Here is a 22912-nt window from a genome sequence, read left to right on the forward strand (position 1 = left end):
TTTTACTTTGTACAGCACTTTGGTCAACCTGCGTTTTTTAAAAATGTGCTTATAAATAAATTGATTGATGTCTATGTTACAAGAAAACCCTATAAAAAGTTGTAATTTAAAGGGTTAGGAACCTCCGTGTTAAATAAATAATAAAAACCTTGTCGAGAACTTTGCTTTGATTGTGTGAGATTTGAGCTGTAATCCTGACTGACATGATTAAGTATCATTGTTAGGAAATGTTCATGGCACTGCTCCTTCGACAAAGCTTCTGTAGCTTATCTCAAATTGAAGTTCTTAATATGTTCCTTCACATAACGGAAATCCTATTTGACCACTGGGATAATATGACATGTAACAGACTGAGGAGTTGCCCCTGTGGGGATTTATTCCCTCTCCCACTGCTCTATGTCTTTCCTTTTTTAGACGGCGCACTGTGGAGATGGGATATATGTCATACCACTGATAACAGCAAGTCTGTTGCTTTCCCTAGGAAAAAAAATGTGCAGGAATAGCTGTCGGATATTTCTTCAGGAATGAGTATCAGAGCTGCATGTGTATATAACTCTGCTTTTTTCTTCCACATTACGTTTTATACGTCTTTTACTTTGTTTCTGTCATTTGGTCTTTCTTTGTTGAGTGGATAGAATTTTTCTTTTGACTATTTGACTGTTTCAGTTTTTTAGTAAACACAGATGGATGTATGGTAGTTTATCATCTACACCACAAAATAAGACTTTATTTCCTCTTTTAATGGGATTAGAGGCTATTGTGTGTGGATGTGTCTCAGCCATGTGTGTGAGAGCGATAGACAGAGATGGAGGGCCGTGAACCTGACAAGAGGTTTACACCCAAATTCCATTACATGGCTAAAACAGCTTCACGATGAACTGGCCGTTATTAATGACATTGAATGTGAGCAAATGCCAACTCCCAGTCAGCCATCTATGTATATAAAATATGGCTTGACATTTATGTATTTAAAATTAAGATATCCCATCCATCCATCCATCCAAGTGTCCATCTGCCTGTCCATCCACTTGTTTGATGTTGCAAGGGCAGCATTTGAGGCAGAAATGCCCAAATGCCCCTCTTTCCCTAACCACCACCATATATTTCAATTGATTTAATAATAAAAGAAAAGTTTATTTCATGTAAGTTATTCTTTTTTTTTTTTTTTTTTTTTTTTTGTGTCCCGTTTGGATCTTTAGCCATCAGAATTGTTGTCTTAAGGCCAAGAAAGATGCCAAGCGGATTTATTTTACCAAGTGGATCATCATGGCCTTGCCATATTGGTCCATTTGATTGACCTTTATTATAATTATGTATTTATTTTATTTTCGGTTGCTACAAACGGGACAGACATGACTGGGGGATAGGACAGGGAGAAAGAATGGAAGAAAGAGAGGGAGAGAAAGAAAACCAAAGGGGAGAAGAGACGGTGAGAAAGGGGGGAAGAAAGAAAAAAAAAACAAACAAAAAAAACAAAACACCTGGATCACCTGTATGGAGAAAAAAACAGAAGAGAAAGCAAACAACGAAGAGCAACATAATAAAAAAAAGAACGGCACCATCACAATAAACTAGCTAGCAGTAGATATCAGTAGATACTAAATAATAAACGATATTGTGCAGCACGCAAGATAGACAGCGCACAATGTGCTTTGAGGCAGCAGCCAAGAAAGCTGTAGTCCGCGTCTGTGAATACCCGTGTGTACACCTGTGTGCATACCTGTGTGGATCAGCATGCTTGCATTCCAAAGGTTTCTCCATGTAACGATCTGCTAGGGAGTGTGGGGAGCCACAGCCCCGTCCTCCAGGGCATGAAGCAGGTATGGAGGAGATCAAAACTCCAGACATCCAGAGGCCCCCAGAACACAAGAGACCAAGGAAGACCCACAGAGGGGCAGCTGCGCCACTGTCCCAGAAAGAGCTGAGAGTCTCAGATGAGGGTTCACTCAGCAGCCACCGAGCAGAAGCCAGGGGGAGTTGCAGTGACGCGCCCGTGAACTCCACCGGCAGCCAGCTGTGCCTGGGTGACCGAGCCCCAGGCCGAGAGGCCGGGGGCACCCCACCTCCGAAGTGGCCCGAGCGAGCCCCAGGGTCCAGGCCCCGATAAGCGGCCGCCAAGGAGTAAGCCAGTGTGTACCCGGATGCCCATCCCCAGACACAAAGAACCACCAACGCACCGACACCTGAGGGAGTCCGCCACTGGCAGGGGAAGTGATGGTGGGGGGAGATAGGCCTCCATACCTTGGAGGGCCTGAGATGTCCCCAGAGAGGTGGCGTCTGATACCCAACCTGACATATAGACACAGAAATACAGGCACACACAGATACAAACATCCATTCCCACCCTCATGCTCTCATATGCACTTACTCCACACTCAACCAACGTGGAGACAGACATAAAGAGACGCTGTACACACGATCACACTCCCCAAGCGTACTCTACGAACCGGGTCCAGGTACCCTTGCCCCTGGAGGGGGGAACTGCACCCAGACCCAGGTGGTGTTACCCTTTTCCCTGCGGTGGGGAGAGGCAGACTGCCCCGACTCCGCAGCAGCAGGGAGGCCCCACACTCCAGACCGCATGTAAGTTATTCTGACATTTTGCACTACAAAGAATAAAGTAACAACTCATTGATTTTTTTTCAACACAGGAATCTCCAACAAATGTTAACAGAAACTTTCACACAAATTCCAATTCAAAGTTGGCCGGAGTCGCTCACTTTGACCAGCTCAAAAAGCAACATTGATTTACTGTCACAAAAATAATACAAGTTGCAGTTAAAAAAAACAAACAAAACATTGTTGTTTCTATTTACTCCAAGAAAAACAACTAAAATAAACTTCTGATTTCAGACACTAATATGCTTTATGTTCTTGCCCTCGTCATGTTATTGATATTAATTAAAATAAAAAATCTTTTACTCTAATTTCAGTATCAAAACTTCTTAAACATGAAGCAGTCGGTCCCTCCAAAATAACCCCCATCAAAATGTAATTCAGTTGAAAGCACTATGTTTGGTTTCACGACAGGAAGGCAGTAGTGTTTTTTCACCCGCTTTTCTGGGTGTAGAAAGCTCCAGTTGTTCTGTTGGTTTGTTATGATTCTCATATGGAGAATAATTACAGCAGCTCAGCCTCGCTTTGTGTTTTGTGTGGCACCAGATGATCTGAAAATGTGGATTGTTTGTAAATTGCGTTGCAGCTTCAAACCATGAGCTCGAGTGTCGAGTGAACAGAACGGGACTACGTTGAAGCAGCACAGCTGGCTGTGTGTGTGTGTGTGTGTGTCATTATGAGTTAGCTTTAGCCATTAAATTAAAAAAAAAAAAAACAATCACATGGCAGGACAGACCCACTGGATTTTACAATTTTGTGCGTGGGGATGGTCGACGTGCTCTCAGACGATGGTGTGACTCAGTCCACATTCTTAAAACATTTTTGCACACACTCAGGAATGACTTCTCTTGGGTCTTCAGGAACAAACCGCAGTGAGATTTAAAACTTTAAACAGCTTCTTGTCTCTCAGTGGCAGGCAGGCTGCATAAAATAATTAATCTAAACTCAATATTAATCTGCACACAAATTCTGGATTTCCTAATCAGAAGGCAACTGGACTTCCTTAGAACCTAAAGAAGTCCAGTTGCCTTCTCTTTATGTATGCAAGACCTCCATGAGCTGGATGATTGAAAACCTAGACAGATCATTGATGAGGTACCGAAAATACATACAACTGCTAAGTTAATGTGAGTAGAAAGTAAGAAATCAATTTTTATGCTTTTATTCAATAACATTCAGTATTATTGCAAACCTCTGTGTTTTTGAGGAGCCAAGTGCAGGATACAGAGACACATAATCATAAAGTCAGTGTTTATTCCTCATTGTCTGAAAAAAAAAAAAAGAAAAAAAAACTCAGTCCAAAATCTTTGAATCCACACAAAGATGAGTATTTAAAAGCCTGGAAATCTTAAAATCCAAGCATGAAACCAGGAACACGGGGACTACACAGCCACTGAAAAAAGAGATGACAGGAATGTTTATACAAACACATACTGATAGGGGACTGAATGCCGAAAGTAGACGCGACTGAACTCAGTAAAGAGCAGGTTAACACTCTCAGGGAATCAAGGGAAGATGGGAAGTAAACCTGAAACAGGACATGCAGAAAACAAAACACAAAGTAAAACAGGAAACAAGCAAAGGATTTAAGATGGGCCTCGATATAAATGCATGACAAACAAGGAAACACAAAAGAAGCGAGGCAGTGGGAGGAGGTTCACAGCAAAGCTACAAATACTAAACACGGAAAGCACAATGAACTAACCAAATCTCCAGCTAAACATTAAATAAACAATAACAAAACAAGGTCACAATAACAGGAATACAAAGCAGAAATTCAAATTCTAAATACTGCAACAGAAACTCAAAGCTAAATATATTCACTAAAAGTAGAAAAAACCCCACACAAATTGTTTTTTTACTGGAATACAGACGAGCACAGAAAGGATAAAGAAAAGCAGTACGGACAACAGTAACAAAGAGAAAGTCCATTAAGACAATGGAACCAAACATAAAACACCTAAGAACGAATGAAAGACGTCTGCTTAACATGCTGAACCGTCATCATTAACGTATTTTATTAATACTTTTGTACATCATCTTTTTTTTACAAACTTTCAATTGAAAGTAATTTATAGGACAATGTAAAAAGACCGAAAAGTAAATAATACAATAAAACACTTAAAAAACATATTTAGTAAACTATCACAGTCAAAGGAAATAAAAAGGATTCCACCCATCAGAAATGTAAAATGAAGCAGAAACACACATTGACCACAGTGCTGGACCTCTTTGTCATGCAGATACGAGTTCATCAGAAAGGGATCTAAAAAATATTCTGGGGTAAACCTATTACTACCATTTTCAAAGCTGAATATCGGTGAGAAACATCAGACAAAGCTGGAACGACATCTTCCTTCTGCTGCCATTTTGCCAAGATTAAAAATCTATATAAATGTTACTGCTGCAAATTTCATTTAGATTAGATTTTTTGATCTTTTTAGTGAAGAAGTTGGACATACATGTATTTTTGTTTAGTAAAACTGGTGGATGGACAAAACCAGACATTACACTTTTGTACATTTTGTCCTTTTTTTTTGCTGTCTTAGCTTTTCTTGCTAAACGCTTTTCTCTCCATGGGCCGATGACAGAAACTGAGTGTAAAAAATGTTGATACACTCATTAGAGTAACTACTAACTGCAGATCAGCTTCTACTGGTGCAGTTATTTTACTGCTGTGGGCTTCACATGCCAGGCTACATGCAGGCTTACTGTATGATCAACGATGTGAAACTTGCAAACAGCCTGAGAGGAATATCTGCCAATACTACTCAAGAATAAAATGGAAACAAGCTCTTATTTAAAAGTGTTGCAATTTAATATCATAGACACAGAAGAACAGAATGAAGATCTTTTAATGTAAATAACAGAGACATGGATGTGTTAGTTTGGTGTGGAAGAACTTGACTGGCCTGCAGAATCCTGACCTGATAGAAGAACTTTTGGATGAATTAGAATGGAGACTGCACACCAGACCTCAACCAATATCAGTGTCTCACCTCACCAAAGTACTTCTGGAACAATGTTCAGAAATTCCCATAAACATTCTCCTAAACTTTGTGGAAAGCCTTCGCAGAAGAGTTGAAGCTAATATAGTTGCAAAGGTTGGAATAACAATCTTAAAACCTATGGATCAAGAGAGAGACATCACTCAAATTTATACGCATGAGAAGTCAGACAAGTGAATACTTACTGGCAATATAGTGTGTATATATGATAATACAATACAATAAGAACAAAGCCTCTGTATATGTGTGAGAAAATCCACATGAAACACATGAACCAAAATACAAATACAGACAGAAAAAGTCAGATTTACTTCATCAAAACTGTGCAAAAACTGAATATTTAGTGAAGACATGCTGTGTGCGTGGTAGCCAAAGAGAAGCTTCAAAACAGATTTATTCAAAAGCTGGATCACAGTCTCTTCTCCAACTGTTGGCACAGGTGAGTAAAGAGACTTCAGTACAGCTGAACCATCCCAGGATTAATACTAAAAATGAAGAAGTGAAGGAAGTGAAGCGATGGACTGAGACTGGAAAGAAATCAAATTTGGCTCTCTCTGCGAACACCAGCAGGACCTCTTCAAATTTATCATCCCCTAATGGACCGTGAAGCCATCAGCACCAGCGAATGCTTCAGAGTTATCGCATTTCCAATAAATTAGAGGCAAACTCTGTCATTCAGAAAGAGGCTGGTGCATCTGGCGGTGTTTTACACGAACATCCAAAGATTAACAGTTTGCAGATTAGAGGTTAGAAATTCTTTCGTATTATTTTTCAAGTTCTCAAATAAGTTACCACCTGAAAGGGTTGCCCATTCTCTGCACATTTGAGATCCAGGATTCATACAGCTCACAAGTCATGGCAAGGGTCCACAGAGCAGGAAAATCCCATAAAGGTGCATCAATGACAAGGTGTTTAGTGACGGCTTTAGAGGCTGTTGAGAGAAAAAAGGGGCTCATCTGAATTTTTCTATACACTTCAATTAATGCGGTACATGAAGAAGGGGGGGAGAACTGATCAAATCTAAGAGTAAAATCCGCAAACCACTCTGACCACTAAACTTTGAGCACTTTAAGAGAATGTAAGAGCTAAGAAATATAAATTTACCAAAGAAATGAAAAGTAAAAGTCTGAATACCTGATGCATATTGCAGCATGCACAGCAGAAGATGCAAGAGAGAGATGTTTACTGCATTATGCTCTCTCTGTTCTTCCACGACTTCTACATAAATGTCTCTATCACCGCTCAGCATCAGAGGGAGTGTGGATTAATATTAAAGTGCCATATGCAGTTATAGCTAAATTATTTGTCAGACATGTGCCTCTTCCTGCCTGAAGGAGTCTGGCACAGCTTTGAAAATCGGTATGCAGAGCCTCTGCAGCGTGGATGCTCCTTTCAACACGGTCCATTTATGTTCCAAAACGGCAATAGTTTGAGCTGTTATTTTGAAAAACCTGTTTGACATGCCTCACTGTAAAAAGCTCACTTGCCTTCCAGTACTGTTTGGTCCCGAGAAGATCCAGTTATTTGGTTTTTATCATTACAAAGTTCTACATTTTTGCCAGATTTATATGAATAACACAGACCTGGAGCTGCTTTTAAAAATGTAGGCTGAAATAAATTGCCACAAGATGGCGCTGTTTGCTGCACCAACCATTTGTGGCGTTGCGGCTTCACAACATCTGTATAACCCTAATTTATGAGATAATGACATCTATTTAGATCCTTTGCAAATTAATTTTATTCCATCAGTTGCATCAATACAAATTTAAGCAGCTACATGAATTAAGCGCCAGACACATAGATTAGTGGACCAGATGGTCAAAGTTGAATAATTGGGCCCAATATTGGACTCACTGAGCGATTCCACGAGTTAATTAAAAGTTCTCATGTTTGCAAAACACCGAGACGTAACTAATCCCTGCGCGATTTTTATACGCCATCTTAACCTTAAGATGCACAGGTATAGCGTAAACTCGCACAGACTCCTCAAATTACTGCCTGCAATTTCAGCGTGTCGTCAAAATATAATAAATGAGCGCTAAACAGAACTCAGTGACGTTGGCTGAAACAGCTACAAGATGTAAAAGACATGCATCCCACATGGTTAAACTGTACTATTGCAACAAGTCGTGTTTTACAACTTTTTAAAGTCCAACATTTGCAGTTTTCTGAATGGAGTTTGATTTGTAAAATGAAAGCAGGAATGACCCAGAGGACCTGTGAGTGCACCTCTGGGACTTCCCCGTGATCTGTGATTTCAGTAATTTCTTGGGACGTCTTGTGTTTTTGTTGCACGCTCCATTAACCAGATACAAACACATTTACAAATGCAAACTGGGAGATCCTGAATTATGGCGGGCTCCTGCACCTTATCGGAGCAAACAGACTCCCCGTGCATACTCCGATCCCCCCCCAAGTCTGCCAGCCTGCTACTGTCTGGCTTATCAGCGCTGCTGCTGCTGCTGGATGCTGTACGGTGCAGCAGCTCGGATCCAGTTGAGGATTTCAGGATGGAAACGTGAGGATGGAAATGCTACTGGAACCCCGTATTCTCGTTTTGATAGCCCAGAAGAACATCAGTGTTCTCTTGTGATGCTTATTTGATCCATTTGCTTTACTCCATAGAGAAACGCTCCCGCCGGTCGAAGACGCTCCTGAAAGGATTTTATTGATACGCATCTCTCCAGATCAGGTGCGCCGGCGTCTCCTTAACTTACCTGGGATGATGATGATTTCTGCTCATTTCTGACTGTGAGCGGCAGCGCACAGAGGGGGGGATGTGGATTTCAATTTCAAAGTTTGGGTCTTCTCTTGCTGTGGGTTTCTGAGAGAGGGGGGCATGGCTTATGCTGATTGGAGATGCACGCGCCTTGTTTAACCGACTTAATTCTGGATGGATGCTGTCGCTGTGATCGCGGCTCTTCTGGCAGATGAGTGTGCATTTGAATTCTCACTGTGGGAACCTATCGCGTTCACAGCTCGCTGTGTTGTGTTTTCCGCCGGGACTGTGGTCCTGTCTCGCGGAAAGTTTGTGACTGGGACGCGGCGGAACATGAAGGCAGCGCACAGTGGATCTCTGTGAGCTCTGTGAATTTCCTTCCGCACGTGGTTTCAACATAGCGTGTCATTTGCTAATGGATTTACAGTTCGAGGGTTCATGAAGAATGTGTTTCCGAAGTGGATATTCCTCCACGAGCTGGAGGGGAGAGCAGCGGACACTTCCTGGAACCACAGGTGTTCTATACAAACAGGTGAGAGGATTCAATTAGGAATTACGCTTACTAAAGAGTTATGAAATATAATTTGTAAGGTGGAAATTCCTAAAGAGTTAATAATAGAGGTGGTTTTCCTGGCAAAAACAGCCCATGTGTTGAACGCGTAGCTCGCTGCAAACTCCCTTCAGAAATGCTGCATTTTAGTGGCGAACCTGTCATCAAGCGACACTCTTTCGCCCCTAACGAGACACCCTGCGCTGTGACGATGATGTCGAAACAGCCACCGTTATCAGGCAATTCAGTTTTTAAGCGAACACCGGGCTCTGCATACTATTTAAGAAAGTCAGAAGCGCTACTGAGCCGTCCATGTCACATTTAGCAAAAACAAAAACTTTTTGAAAAAGTTAAATATCAAAACAAAATTAACGTGTACAAATCAGCTTGGGCTTTTATTATTTTAATGCCGTGTCTTTAGGCACATTTTTGTGTATTTATGACATGTATTGTGTTGAGTAAAGGTGCTCAGATATGGTTTAACATTTTTCACAGAGCTTCTACGCTGTTATTCTGATTTTTTCCGTGCAATATTGTATCAATTATTTATTTAAAAAAATGTTTGTCTCAGAAACTCCGATATCTTATTTCATTGATAATTTTCTATTTATGTTTTCTTTTAGTGACGCCAAAACCCAAAATGCCGAGTTGTGGGTAGAGAGCCGACCTGCATCTACCTCCCTGCAACCCCTCTCCTCGTCATTTCCTCGTTCCCGTTTCCCTGCTTTCTTTTGGCATCCTTTTGTCAACGCTTTTACTCCCTTTTATTAATACTTGTTTTATTTTAATCTCTAAGTTGATCCGTTTTCAGCTCCATCACTATTCTCACACCTGCTGCCCACCTCGTTTTATTGTGAACCTCCACCCTATTCTCCTCTCTTCCCTCCCCAGACCCACCACCTCCTCCTTTTCCTCCCCCTACAGCACACATGCAGGCCAAGAAGAGGTACCTGCTTGTGTCTGTGGGGGCCGGTCTTCTCTTCCTCATATATCTGTGGGGTCTGCAAATTGGGGAGTTCCAACAGCAGCCATACCAGTATCATCAGTTTCCCCAGTACCCCCTGTATCATCAGTACCACCAACAAGAATACCAGTACTACCGCCAAAGTAAGGAAGTGTACTACCAGCCCCAGCCATTGCCCCAGAGAAATCCATCCAGACCACCCAGACACTGGCCGGAGTCGACCAAGCTGCTGGAGCCGTATTTGGAGGGAGGAGAGCAGGAGGTAGACTGGAATGATTTATAAGAAAAGAAACAATGAAAGCTCTTTAAGTAAAAACAAAAAGAAGTGAAAAAGTCCAATTTATAAGCGTTTAGTGATCAAAATGAAAGTCCAACAACAGGACAGAACAGTAAAACTGAGTTAAGGAGGATGGTTTCAAAGCTTTTGTGATTGTAAGCTGTAAGGGGGGGGTCACAAGATCAGAATCACAATACTTTATTGATCTCTATGGGGAATTATGTAATGATGATGATGATAACACTATGATGTTGTTGTTGTTTTTTTAGTATTTTCTCTACCAGTGAAAAAAGATTCTTTCATTCAAATCAAAATATCTGCAAACGAAACATCTCTGTTTGGCTGAGCTCTTACCAGGCATTCATGCTGAAAATAGCCTAGTGTTAAGCGTTGGCGGTGGTAGGTGTTATAGAAAGAAGTGAAGAGAGAGGAAACTTTTAGGAAGGCAAAAACACTTTAAAAAGAATTTTAAATTCAAGGAAGTTACAGCGATATTCAGAATTAAGGGGAAAATGCTGTGGATATTGCAAAGTGAGTACCAATTCATGGCATCAATGCAGCGTGTCACGTTGTGGCTTTTCTGCATATCCAACTACACTGCTTTACTTTGTTTCTTTTCACATACTGCTGTCTAAGCAGATATGCAAGTTCTTGTGCATAGACATTAGTTTGCTTTAAGGGATTACAAGCATAGATGGCTAAGCACCATTGCTTTGGGGAAATCAAGCACAAATTACCAGCTGAAGAATTCAGGATTGCAAGTAATGCAACAGGCCAGTCAGTAATGATGAGGGAGCAGTTTCCAGCCATGAATTTTCAAAAGCAGTTTTCAGCAGGAGACAACTTTTAAAAGCGTCACTATCTAGAAATCCCATTAGGTCAGAGATGCAGTTTTGAGTGCAAACTATTTATTCGTTTCTGGGGTTTTTTTGGAATTTGTTTTAATGGAGAGTTGACTGTACTGCACAAACATTGGTGTGATGTTAATAGATACATTTGTTTCTGTGGATACAGGAGGACACCCCTCAGCTCCATCATCAGCACACCTCCCCTCGTGAACGACGGGCGATCCGTGACAACATCTACAAGAACAAGCGCTGCCGCATGGAAACCTGCTTTGACTTTGCTCGCTGCCAGTCGGGATTCAAGGTTTACATCTACCCTCAACAGAGAGGCAGCGAGATCTCAGAGACCTACAAGAAGATCTTGACCTCCATTGAAGAGTCCCGGTTCCACACCACAGACCCTTTGAGGGCCTGTCTCTTTATTTTAGCTGTGGACACATTGGACAGGGACCAGCTCTCAGTGCAGTACGTCCAAAACATTAGATCGCGTATCCAGAACCTACCCACGTGGAACGATGGCAGGAATCACCTCATATTCAACCTTTACTCTGGGACTTGGCCGGACTACACTGAGGATTTGGGCTTTGAGGTGGGACAGGCCATGCTGGCCAAGGCCAGTGCAGATGTTGTCAACTTCCGACCTAACTATGATATTTCCATCCCTCTATTCTCAAAGGATCATCCGCTAAAAGGAGGGGGCATAGGTTATCTGACACTTAACGATGCACCACCTTCCAGGAAGTACCAGCTGGTTTTCAAAGGGAAAAGGTACTTAACTGGTATAGGTTCGGAGACCAGGAATGCTTTGTATCACATCCACAATGGGGAAGATATTATTCTGCTGACGACATGTAAACATGGCAAAGACTGGGAGAAACATAAGGACTCACGCTGTGACAGAGATAATGAAGACTACTCAAAGTAAGATTGATTTGTGATGTTTCTTTCACCTTTTTGTAGTTTTAAGTGGCTTTGAAATCTTTAAAAGTCGATTTCTTGGTCTGAATGCTTTTCGTGCTCCGTGCATTAGCATTCCATGCAAAGAGGTTCTCACCTTTAAACTGTAATGTCCTTGCAGACTTGGATATTTTCATCTGTTAATGCAGTGCTTATTGTGTTTTGAAACAGATCAGCTAGCACACACTTTAGAAGAAGTAAGTTGTGATGCTATCTCATTATCAGCTGCTTCTTGCTGCTGGTTATTTCAAATGCAGCGAGTTTGTGGATCATTACAACTCCTCACAAGTGCTTGTTGTGTTGGAGTTTGCATGTTAGTACTGTCAATCTTTACAAATTTGGTTTTCTGGCTGCAAACTCTCCTTCTTCACAATGTTGAGCATTGGGGGCTGCTGTGCCTGAAGCACTTCTTCTTTATTTGAATTAAACAGGTTGGATGCTTTCATGCACATACTTCACAATTGCCATGGGAGTTGAGCTTCAGTGTCGCTGTGCTCATGAGACAAAATGGTACAGAAAAGTGAGGGTATTTGTGCAGGTTTGTGTAATGTGCGTGTGTGAAGGAGAGAGAGAGGAGCAGGAGAGCAGAGAAGCATCGGCTGAAAGATGGAAAGTTTTTGTCAGCTCAGCAGTTGGTCGAGAGAAAAGCGATCTGAGCCGAGAAGTTCACCTTTTGAAAGTTTTAGCTTGAGCTGACAGCTGAAAGAAGAGACTCCATTGCACTTAGAGTGAAACAGACGCACCATTCTTGACTCGTCTCACTTTGTTAGTCCGAGTCATCTGTTGCATATTTTAGGTTTAGAAATTGTCGAGGTCCGAAGGAAAGCTCAGTGCTGTCAAACAGCAGCTTAAATTTTACAGTAAGAATCTGCATACAGAGGAGTCAGCAAATATTGCATCTGAGACATTGTTCAATCAAGAACAGTAGTTTGGACTTTTTCTTTTCTTAAATAAAATGTTCCAATGGTCCCTCACATACAGTTAAGGTTGTAATGGGTTTAATGTTGAAACTTGGTCTGAAAATCTGATTTCACTCATAGTGAATTCGGGGGTTTCTTGCAGACTATAAACTTTATTCAGTGGCCTTCATTAGGACTACTTTGAATCCACTTCTGGGAAATCTGCTAATACTTCGCTTGTAAGATCATCAATACATTACTGATATGTTTTGGCCACTTAGTGAGAACAGAAACAAGTTTCACAGTCACAGCGAGAAGTCTAACAACTGAATTGTTTTTAGATGTGGTTTCACTGTGGCCCAACGGCTGATTTCGACTTCTGTTGTGAGTGTTCGCAGAGCCTACTCTGTAATCGACGTAAGTGGCTGACACGCTTGCCAGCATTCATGCATGGTGTTTTATGTGTTAATTAACTTGTGATTGTCTCTTGGTGCTTTTTATGCAGTCCCAGCTAAGATGGAAACGAATAAAATGCTGACATCAGTGAGTCCTTACATTGAAGCAATGATTGTTGTTTTCTCACTGATCTTCCAAAACGACACCAAAACATTATCGGGAAATGCACAGGAGCAATCAGAGGTATTGAACAGGCCAATCACAAGTTACATTTCCAGACAGGTTGTAACACGGGTTAATTTAGAGGGGTTTGCTGTTACAACGTATCAACGGCATACATTTAAGTATAAATTTGCTGGGACTCTCAAAATAATAAGTGTCTTTAGCAGCTACATGCTCTCCTATGTTCAGGAGCTACTTTCAAACATCTAATTGGAGTTTAATGCTACAAAGGTGACTACTGACTTTGCTGGAAAATGGACATCTTCTGTAGCAAACCTGTTAAGCTGTTTGCTGTTTAAAATCCAAACAACACGGTGAAAGATGCTAAAACACAAATGGAGAAAGAGGGCAATAATTTGATGCGTCTTTGTCACCACCAATGAACCTATATATATTATATTGGGCAAAATTATAAGGCCACACCTCTTAATCTCTGAACTCAGGTGTTCTTAATCCCGTTGCTACAGATATATAAAATCAAGCATCTCTCCATGCAGTCTGCTTTCACAAACATTTGTGAAAGAGTGAGTCGAAAGAGCTCACTGAATACAAGCAAGGTACTGCAATAGAATAAGCTGCAGATTAACTGCCATTAACATATATAACATATAATAAAAAAGCTGGGACCTTCATGTCATGAGTTTCTATTGCTGAGCAGCTCCTGCAGATGTAATGTTTAGGTGGCTCAGTCCTTTTCTCCATGGAGTGTGTGTGTGGTCCTCTGATCCAGCATAAAAATCCTCTAAAACATTCACTGTTGACATCGCTTGGTATATTTTTATTTACTGGAAACATTTCACTATCTGAAGTTGGAGGTTGTATATGAAAAGTCAATAGATGAACCCCTCGGTTTCTCTTTCATTTCAAATCGAATGTGCTGCAGTACAAAGCCAGCACAGCAAAAGAAAAATCTGTCAGTGTCCCACTGCTAATGGACTGTGGTGTGTTTCTGAAGGTGCAATGACTGTAATCAGTGGTACAGGATCGCATTTCTTGTTGCTTCACAGGCCGGTACCAATACTTTATCAGCAGCTGACGGCATGCTGAGAGCACATGTCTCTAGAATGCAGACAAAATATAAAACTATCTCAGAAAATAAGAATAACAAATTGGAAATGGTATACGTGACCACTGTGTTCGCTGAAAGCCCCGTTTGTCTTTAATAGTCACTTCATTTATTATGTATTGGAACATTTTCCTGTAGGTGTGTTGTGTGGTAGGAGGATTGTTGCTTCAGACGAATCTAGACAATACAATACAAGAGTACATTAAGACTTTTATTTAACTTGAACTTGTTCATGAAAATGTGTTGATTTAATGAAGCTGGCTGGTAAAACTAGTGGCTTTATGAGCAGCTTTTAGGGAAGAAAAAAAAACCAACATAATGTATGTTAAAGGTACTCGAAAAGAAATCCACCATGTACTCAATGCTGAATAAAGCACAAAAGGCAATAATCCATATGCTCCTGAACACAAAGTGCTTATAAGCCTGCCTCACTAATTAAATAGTACATTAATCATTTTCTCAGTCTCGGTGTGATATCAGGCTGTTATTAAATACCAAATGTTCTGCTCTAAGGTGCTCTTTTGTTCTTCTTTCTCGTAATTTGACTTAACAAGACATTTTAAGGAACTTTAAAGCTTGGTGTCTGTCTTACTAATAATAAAAGTGATTAAGTGTGAAGGGGAACTTACTTTGTCAGATGAGACACATGAGATGGTATGTAGAGCTCTGCTTCATGTGTGCTTTGCTGTTTAAGAAATTGATGGTTGATGGTAAATTCTAGCACGCTGTGGGAAAACTACAAGTATGCAGCTTGTACAGTCTGTTTAGCCACTGTTGTTTTTTGTTTTTTTTCTGTGCAGAAATTATTTAAGACTATCCAGACTGAGCACTTGGACTAATAATTGACAACAACGCATTTAGAGACTTTTGTCTCATTAGTGAAAAACATATGGAGCACAGACTTAAATACAACAAACAAAGGGTTTGAATAAAGGTGTGTTACGTAACCTAAATTGGCTTAATCCAGCAAATATTACAGAACTGATAATTATTTTGATCATGCAAAAATTCTAAATACTTCCATTTTTATTTAAAGCTGGAGAAACTCAAACTTTAGTAAAGAAATGTGTCCATACTTTTTGTAGACTGAGATCTGAATGCAAGGTTGTGAACTAGGGCTGTTCGATATAACGATATATATCGGATGACGATATAAAAACATCTATCGTTTCATGTTACGCTATCGTTTGTTTCGTGGTGTCGCAAAATAAACTGTTTACAGCAATATTTTTTCATTATTTTGATGGTCACTGTAGTGGCTATATTAATTTCTTAAAGTTCTCTCTTTCTCTTATATTTAATATAATCACACTACAGACAGACAAGCGCTTGTTTTTATGCGTTGTCGTTAGCAACAGCGACGGTAAAACCACCGCGTGTCCACTCGTTTATTTTCCACATAAACCTTTCACAATAAAGCTCAAGATCCTGTTGAGACTTTTCAAAATAAACTGAATCACGTGAAAAATGCAAAGTATTTACGGATGAGAAGCAAAAAAGAGCCGTCAGGTGCTAAAAAATAAACCTTAGACTCAAACATTAGAACAGGTTTTTTTTTTTGTGTAATAAATACTCACAAAGAAAACGGCGGCCGTTACGACTTACGTCTAAAAATGTATAGTTTCATGCATTGGTTAAAACACTCGACTCCAGGTACACGACGCGCAGCTGGAAACACTTCACGCAAGTCGAGCTGCCCGAGATTCACAGAATTTACAGAAAATGTTACATTTTTGTGATTTATATCGTTATCGGACGATAGATGTCTTGATATCGGGATATGAGATTTTGGTCATATCGCACAGCCCTAATGTGAACATTAGATTTTGTGTTAATAACACCATTTCTCTTGTATAAATGACCATATTCACACGGTTCTCTTTTTAAATGGATCCAGTTAGCCAAAATATTCAAAAATGCAAGGTGTGATCAAAGAGTTTAGGACTACACCCATAAGAATAAATATGTCTGACTAAAATTTGGCAAATCCACCCTTCAATGTGGTCGTCTTTTGGACTTCTGGACCGGTGGTAACTACTGGTTCCTTGGTAAAAATGTGAATTGCCTGACTCGTTGGTGAGGGCTTGCTGTCCTGTACTGTCTCATTAATACAAACTGCAGGACTACTTACGAATCACTTGTGAAACTCCAAAAAAGTAAAGGAAAAAAAAAAAGAGCTCTTAGTTTGTAATTTGCATCACACTTTTTAAATTTTCATAGTTAACTAGCAGATTTTTACAGAAGCTGGGACCTTCTATTGCAATCGATATGCAGGTTTAGAATTTGGTTTTATTTCCAAATTCTTCTCAAAGTACCCGCCAACATTTGTCCCTTGGAACCATAGGTTTCCATGGGGTTTGCAGCAGGTCTCTGTGCCTGTGCGAGTCAGACCTAAGGTGTGCAAAGTTTGCATTAAGAATATTTTGTCCAAAAAGTAAATCACCAGTGCCACTTCAATGTTTTTGCTCAGTTTTATTTTTGAGAGGATGTCGAACTCTGCATTTAGCGACAGTCTGACCCAGAGGACTAAATTGATAAGGCAGGTCAGTTTGACACAGATGTTTATGTTTGTGGTTGTTTGCGGTCTTGAGCAATGAGTCAACAGCAGCAGTGCTGAAACTAGTCCAGGGATGCACAAAAACATGAAGTCAGAGGGTAAATGGGCCAAATTTAATCACTTTTCATTGTTACAGGTGCCATTCCAGATCATGTTAACTAAAAACATGGCTCCGATTTCTGGCTCACTGAAGAAAACAAAATGGGAACGAAATAATTAACTGTAGGCTAGTTGGTTTTGTTGATATTAAGATTTTTGTTTAATGAATTTTTGAGCTTGTTTTTATTTTGTGGGTGTCTGTGGCAAAATCTGTCATGTGGTAAGTTTGATGATTCTTATTCCAAAAGGATAAAAGTTTGCTGTTTAAAGCTTCATGCTGTTAAACAAGTCAGATGAATCCAGCTTAAGAATCTTTTGATTCTCGAGGTTGTGACTGAGAGCGCCTTCCTGCCTGTTTGCTGCTGCTTCCTCTGGTGTCTTACACACAGCACATCGATACAGACATCACCCAGTGCAGTCAGGGGGGATCCTACACTGCGAGACTCCCTGATGGGAACAGAAACCAATGAGGATCTTGAAGCCTTGGGGCGGTCGATAATTGCCCTCCAATTGAATTAAGCTGTGAATGAAGGGGATAGATAGAAATCTCACCTCCCTCTGAGAGGCACCAAATTGAACTCACGCTGTTTTACTGTACATAGATAACAGCCAGCTGAACCAATTAGAGCTTTGCTATACAGAAGAGTCTCCCCAAAGACAATTTGATATCATAGGCTCAGGCTTAATTTACAGAAAAGCAGATTAAATGTTTAATCCAGATCACTGTCACATCTTTGATGATAGCTTACAGGATCAAAACAGGAAAGGAAAGAAAGAGTAGTGTGGAGGCTAGCCAGATGTGATGCGAGGTGTCCTGTTCAAGCCATAAATATGTTGTTTCATTTTTTTTCTTCCTGCTCATAACCTCCTCTCTTGTTTTGTCTCGATTGGCGGTGGTAAAAGTTGAAATTGGCAGTTTGGGAAACCTTGAAATCCAGCGTAGTGCTGAAAAAAGAAAGAATGACTCACCTTAAAAGTAACTCCAAAATTGATTGTATTGTGAGCTCCAGTGGGCTTGTTTTCATTGAGGACAGACTAAGTTATCACATGACCTGTTCAAATGCTGGTTTACTGCTCTTGCACATTTAACTGTTAAATCTACCGTGCTAGCATGGGTGTTTTTTTTTGTTTTTGTTTTTTTTCCCTATGTCTACCTATAGCATGAAAGTGGAACTTGCTAAGAGACACTTGGGAATATTTTATCTTTAATTCAAATTGATAAGTGATACTTTAACCTTTCAGTGAACAAGGACAGCATAGGCTCTCTCCATCAGGCTACATTAGTCCATTATTCCAAATTTTATCACAACACTGCAAACTATGCAACGTGCACATGTTTTAACTGTCTAGTAATCTCACACAAGCTTAAAAAAAATCATAAATGGTTAACTTACTGTCAAAAATATCACGTACAGATTCAGTTTGTTGAATTTCTTCAAGTCTGAGTTTCAGTTTATGAACAGAATTATCACATTTCCTCTGCTTCTGTCTACTCCATCATTTTTATCTTTGAATGAAGAAATCTGATATTGTGACAACATATTTTTAAACTCTTAAATACACCTAGCTAAATCAGTGGCCAAGCTGCACATTAAACAGGTTGTGTGTGTGTGTAAGTGTGTGTGTGTTTGGTGAGAATTGGCCTACTGCAACCACAAATTTATCATCTGTGCAGATTAACACAGTGAAGAATGGATGAGAATTGGAAAATGTTGAGTTCGGGGGAGGGACTGTGGGCTGGCATTTCTGTATGATTTGTTGAATATGAGGATTGCACCGGCCGAGAGGAATGCCAGGCTGGAGCACACAAAAAAATACACAGTATATGCTGAAGTGTTAAACTGCCAGTTACGTTTTATTTTCTCATTAATTAAAAGTGCTGAAACTGTGGGATCCCATGTTTCTCTAAAGGAATTAGTTATTTTTACAAGAAAATATAAAAAATGAGGCCAATAAAACTTTTTTTCTTCTAAATTAAGTTAATTGTTTTTCCCCCTACCTGAATAGTTTTTTCTTTATCATTTACTTCTGCAATTTTAAATATTTGAATAACTTGCCAGCAATTGTGTTTTTGTATAACTAACCAGGATCTGTTTTAAATCACAGTATGTGCTGTCAATGCATTTTAGACTGACAACACACTGACAAGGATAAGCTCCGTTTTTCTTTCTGGCCCCATCTCAGCTTTCTGTGGCAGTTCAGTTATCGATGGCCTTTAAATGCCAACGGATGCATTTTTATACACACACACACAAAAAATATTCCATCTTTGCTGTAAATGAAGCGATTATTTATAGGAGAGTGTATTTACAGTGCTTAACAAATTTATTAGACTCATAAACCACTCAGGTCAAGGTTTATGCCACAGCTGCCCTAAATGATTAATGTTTCCATAATGTTTAATCCACCAATAAGTTATTTTATCAAAATTGTGTTTTTATTGCTAAAATAAAAATCTGATTGTTGTTATGCACAAATTTACAGATTTACAGTTTTTATTAAAAAAATTCTTTTTTTTAAAATTAAGATGCCAATTTAGAATTATTTGCTAGTCCTAAACAGAAAAATGTTATTTGCCTGAATATTATGCTTAATTATTTGACATCTCATAGACGTCCAGACTGTTGTCTTAAATTTGTGTATAAAAATTGATGCTAATTAGGTTTTTTCTGTTAAATACCAATATAAATTCTAGTTATAAATAACTTTTTGACAGATCTTTAAAATATTTCTTCTTGTTTTAATGACAGGTGTTCTAATAAATTTGGTCAGAACAGTATAATTAGAATTTGAATTGGATATAAAGACAGTAAATTTACCAGCATGTTGTAAGCTGTCAGTATCCTTCATTTTCAGCTAATAGCAAAGATTGATCAAGTCATAATAAGTGAGGCAACAACAGAAAAGGTGTGAAGCTAGTTAAGACCCGTTTCATGGTGCTAAACTGGCAATAACATGAAACAGCAGCTGGCACGCAACTCTGAGCTAAATGTGCCATAAATGAATTGGATATACAAGTTTTCCACTTTTTGCACAATGTAATTGGTTTAGCTAGTAGCCTGCACGCTTGTGAATTCAGGTTTTTGTCACCATGCTTGGTCTCTCTTTGGAATTGAACTGTAATTACCCTCCTGAAGGTTTCACCGAATGCATCATTTTACAGCTTCAGTAAATCTTTCAGTAAAGATTTCATAGGCCAACTCAGGTCTTCACCTTTTTTGGAGGTATCCTCTGCTTGCTTTATAGCTGTACACCTACACTTGTAGTGAGGGTAGAAAACACATAAAAACATTGTTGAATTGAACTTAACAGACTAAATATTTTATTTACACTATCTAGAATAAAATGTGTAATGCCATGTTAAGACTGAAGGATTTCTTTATGGTTGCACCAGATTATGAGTGAATGTAGAGTCATGTGTTATTAAAGAAATTTAGCCAACAGACTTGAGAGACCTGTTGGTCCAATCATAATTTGACATTTTTCATGACCTGTGTTGTTGTACAAACAGATGTACTGACCAAAGTGCTGTGAGCGACTCTGTCTTGTATTCACAAAAACATGGAAAATTAAAAAAAAACCTGACAACTGATTAATTTGTTGGTCTCACAAAGAAAAGAGTGTGTTGTCTATCCATTAGCCTCTCTTTTCCTTTTCTAAGCTCATAGTGCTTATACCACACATTTCCATATTTGTCCGAGCAGGCCACTCTGACAGGCTATTGTCTAGATGTCACAAAGTGTCCAAAGTGCAGCATCACTTTTAGTTCTGACCCCCTTAAGTTGTTTGAATCAAGCTTTTATTGTGCTGATAATGTGTAGCCTGAATGGAGGAGAAATGTAAGAGCTTTGGGATGAACTCTCACAAAACATTCAGCAAAGCAAAGTTAAACCACCAACCAGGCATGCGCCGATGTGAATTGATTGGCCAAGTTTGGTGTAACACCCTTGTATTTTTAATACATCACATAATTTTTTCCACGTTTTCAGTCCAGTCCATGTACCTAATCATTTTAAGAGGAAAGGTGTTTGTTAATCTACTTTACACAGATCTATAAATCATTCAAGCATAAAGAAGGCACTTAACTCGAGGGATAAACCAGTTTTGTTTCTACACATATGAGACAATTTAGCAATTTTATTTAATTTAATTGAACACTTTTAAATGGTGTCTTTACGCACTGTGGTACTGGCAGCCTGTTGCAAAAACACCGTTTGTTCTAATTTTTTTAAGACAGTTTGACAGGCATGAAATAGTATTTTTGTACCAACGAGGTGATTCTCAAACAGCTATTAGACAAAAACCTGGCTTGTCTTCTTATGGTGTGCAGTGTTCTGAAAATATTTCAGGAAACTGGAACAGGACGACAAAAAAAAGAAGTGTCAGGTATATCTACGTGGTAAGCCAAATTACACAATAACTGGACTGAAAATCAGTGGGAGCAGGTCTTATGAAGCGATGAATCCAAATTTAAACCAAGGGGGTCAGGAGTTTTTACCTTTACCTTACAATATGTAGTATCTTGAGGCAACTGCCATTGTGATTTAAATACATTGTGATTTAAATAAATTAAATAAATTGAGTTGATTTGAATTGAATCTGTAAGACATAGTGGAACCTCTGTCACAGTTTGGGGCTTTCAGCTTGGGGATCTTGTCAAAACTGATGAATTTATGAACGAAGAAAAGCCATCAGATTTTTTCCACAATGCAATGCCATTTGGAAAGTCTGACTGGCAATAGCTTTATTTTTCAGGACTTCAATAATATTTGAAGCAGAGAAGGATCATCTCGACAGAGAACAGAAGAAAAGGGGGCAAAAGAAGAGGAAGAGCTTTAAATGTCCTTCAAGAAGCCTGAAGGACAAGTCCTGAAAAGTACTTAAAGAATTCCCAATAAACCTTGCCTAAGAGAGCTATGTTGAAGAACAAAGGCGGTCATAGAAATTGCTGACTTTAAAACTTAAATGTACAAACTCTGCATTTATTAAGGTCAAAAACAAACTTGTATACAACTATGCATTTATTTCCGTTCATGTTTGCATGTTTATTTCAGTAAATTGCTGTAAGTTCTTCCTAATTTGCTGGGAAAATATTGAGAAACGAGACTTTTTCACAGTACTGTAGAGTAGGTAGTAGTGAAGGGCTGAAGAGATCACATGTCATGAAAATGTCCCTTTTCTGCAGAATTTGCATGTACTAAAGAAGTGAAATGACATATCCTGACAAGCTGATAAAGACACACAAGCAGCATCTCTAAAAGCTCGTAATGGACAAATATTTGACCCCAAGCATTCGCATGATACTCTGTCATCATTCACCAAATGTGCTTTCATCACTAATTATTTCATCAAAAGAAAGTAAAGATTCTAAATGAATTAATTATAATGGGCTCTCACTGTTCAGTGTTTTTAATTTGATGCGTCCAAGTATGCATAAATATATTCAGATGGAAACACAGCTGCTGTCACATCTGTGAATCTCTGGCAGCTGCAGAATCCAATATGTATGATGGGAGAAAAGTGTCTGACTGTATTAATTGAAATGTCAGCGGTGGTCATGTGGGTGGCCTGCTGTCACTGCGTTTCTTTTAGTTATTTCTTGCTGGGCTTGTTGTGAGTTGTTCTGTTAAAACACATCAAAAGCTAAAGCCCTCTTCCCTTGTTGCTGCTTATCTTCCTTACTCCTCACCATCCTGTCTCTTCACCTCTCATTCTTCTCATCTTCTCCTCCATTTTC

General features: G+C 39.4%; 1 protein-coding gene across 2 annotated transcripts in view; it reads left to right on the forward strand.

The window, feature by feature from the left end:
- The first annotated feature begins 8067 nt into the window (after nucleotides 1–8067).
- The window catches only part of LOC113037346 (exostosin-1), a 342532-nt gene continuing 327687 nt past the window's right edge, over nucleotides 8068–22912 (forward strand). Inside the window, exons 1-4 of one of the 2 annotated variants that reach the window (XM_026194326.2) lie at nucleotides 8068–8875; nucleotides 9517–10119; nucleotides 11149–11568; nucleotides 11656–11900. In XM_026194326.2, coding sequence (XP_026050111.2) covers nucleotides 9823–10119; nucleotides 11149–11568; nucleotides 11656–11900 — 962 coding nt within the window. In that variant the 5' untranslated portion in view covers nucleotides 8068–8875; nucleotides 9517–9822. Of the gene's footprint in view, nucleotides 8876–9516; nucleotides 10120–11148; nucleotides 11901–22912 lie in introns of both variants that reach the window. The other variant, XM_026194325.2, reaches the window with a different exon arrangement.

Source organism: Astatotilapia calliptera, chromosome 15 (assembly GCF_964374335.1).
Source record: "Astatotilapia calliptera chromosome 15, fAstCal68.1, whole genome shotgun sequence".
NCBI classification, from domain to species: domain Eukaryota; kingdom Metazoa; phylum Chordata; class Actinopteri; order Cichliformes; family Cichlidae; genus Astatotilapia; species Astatotilapia calliptera.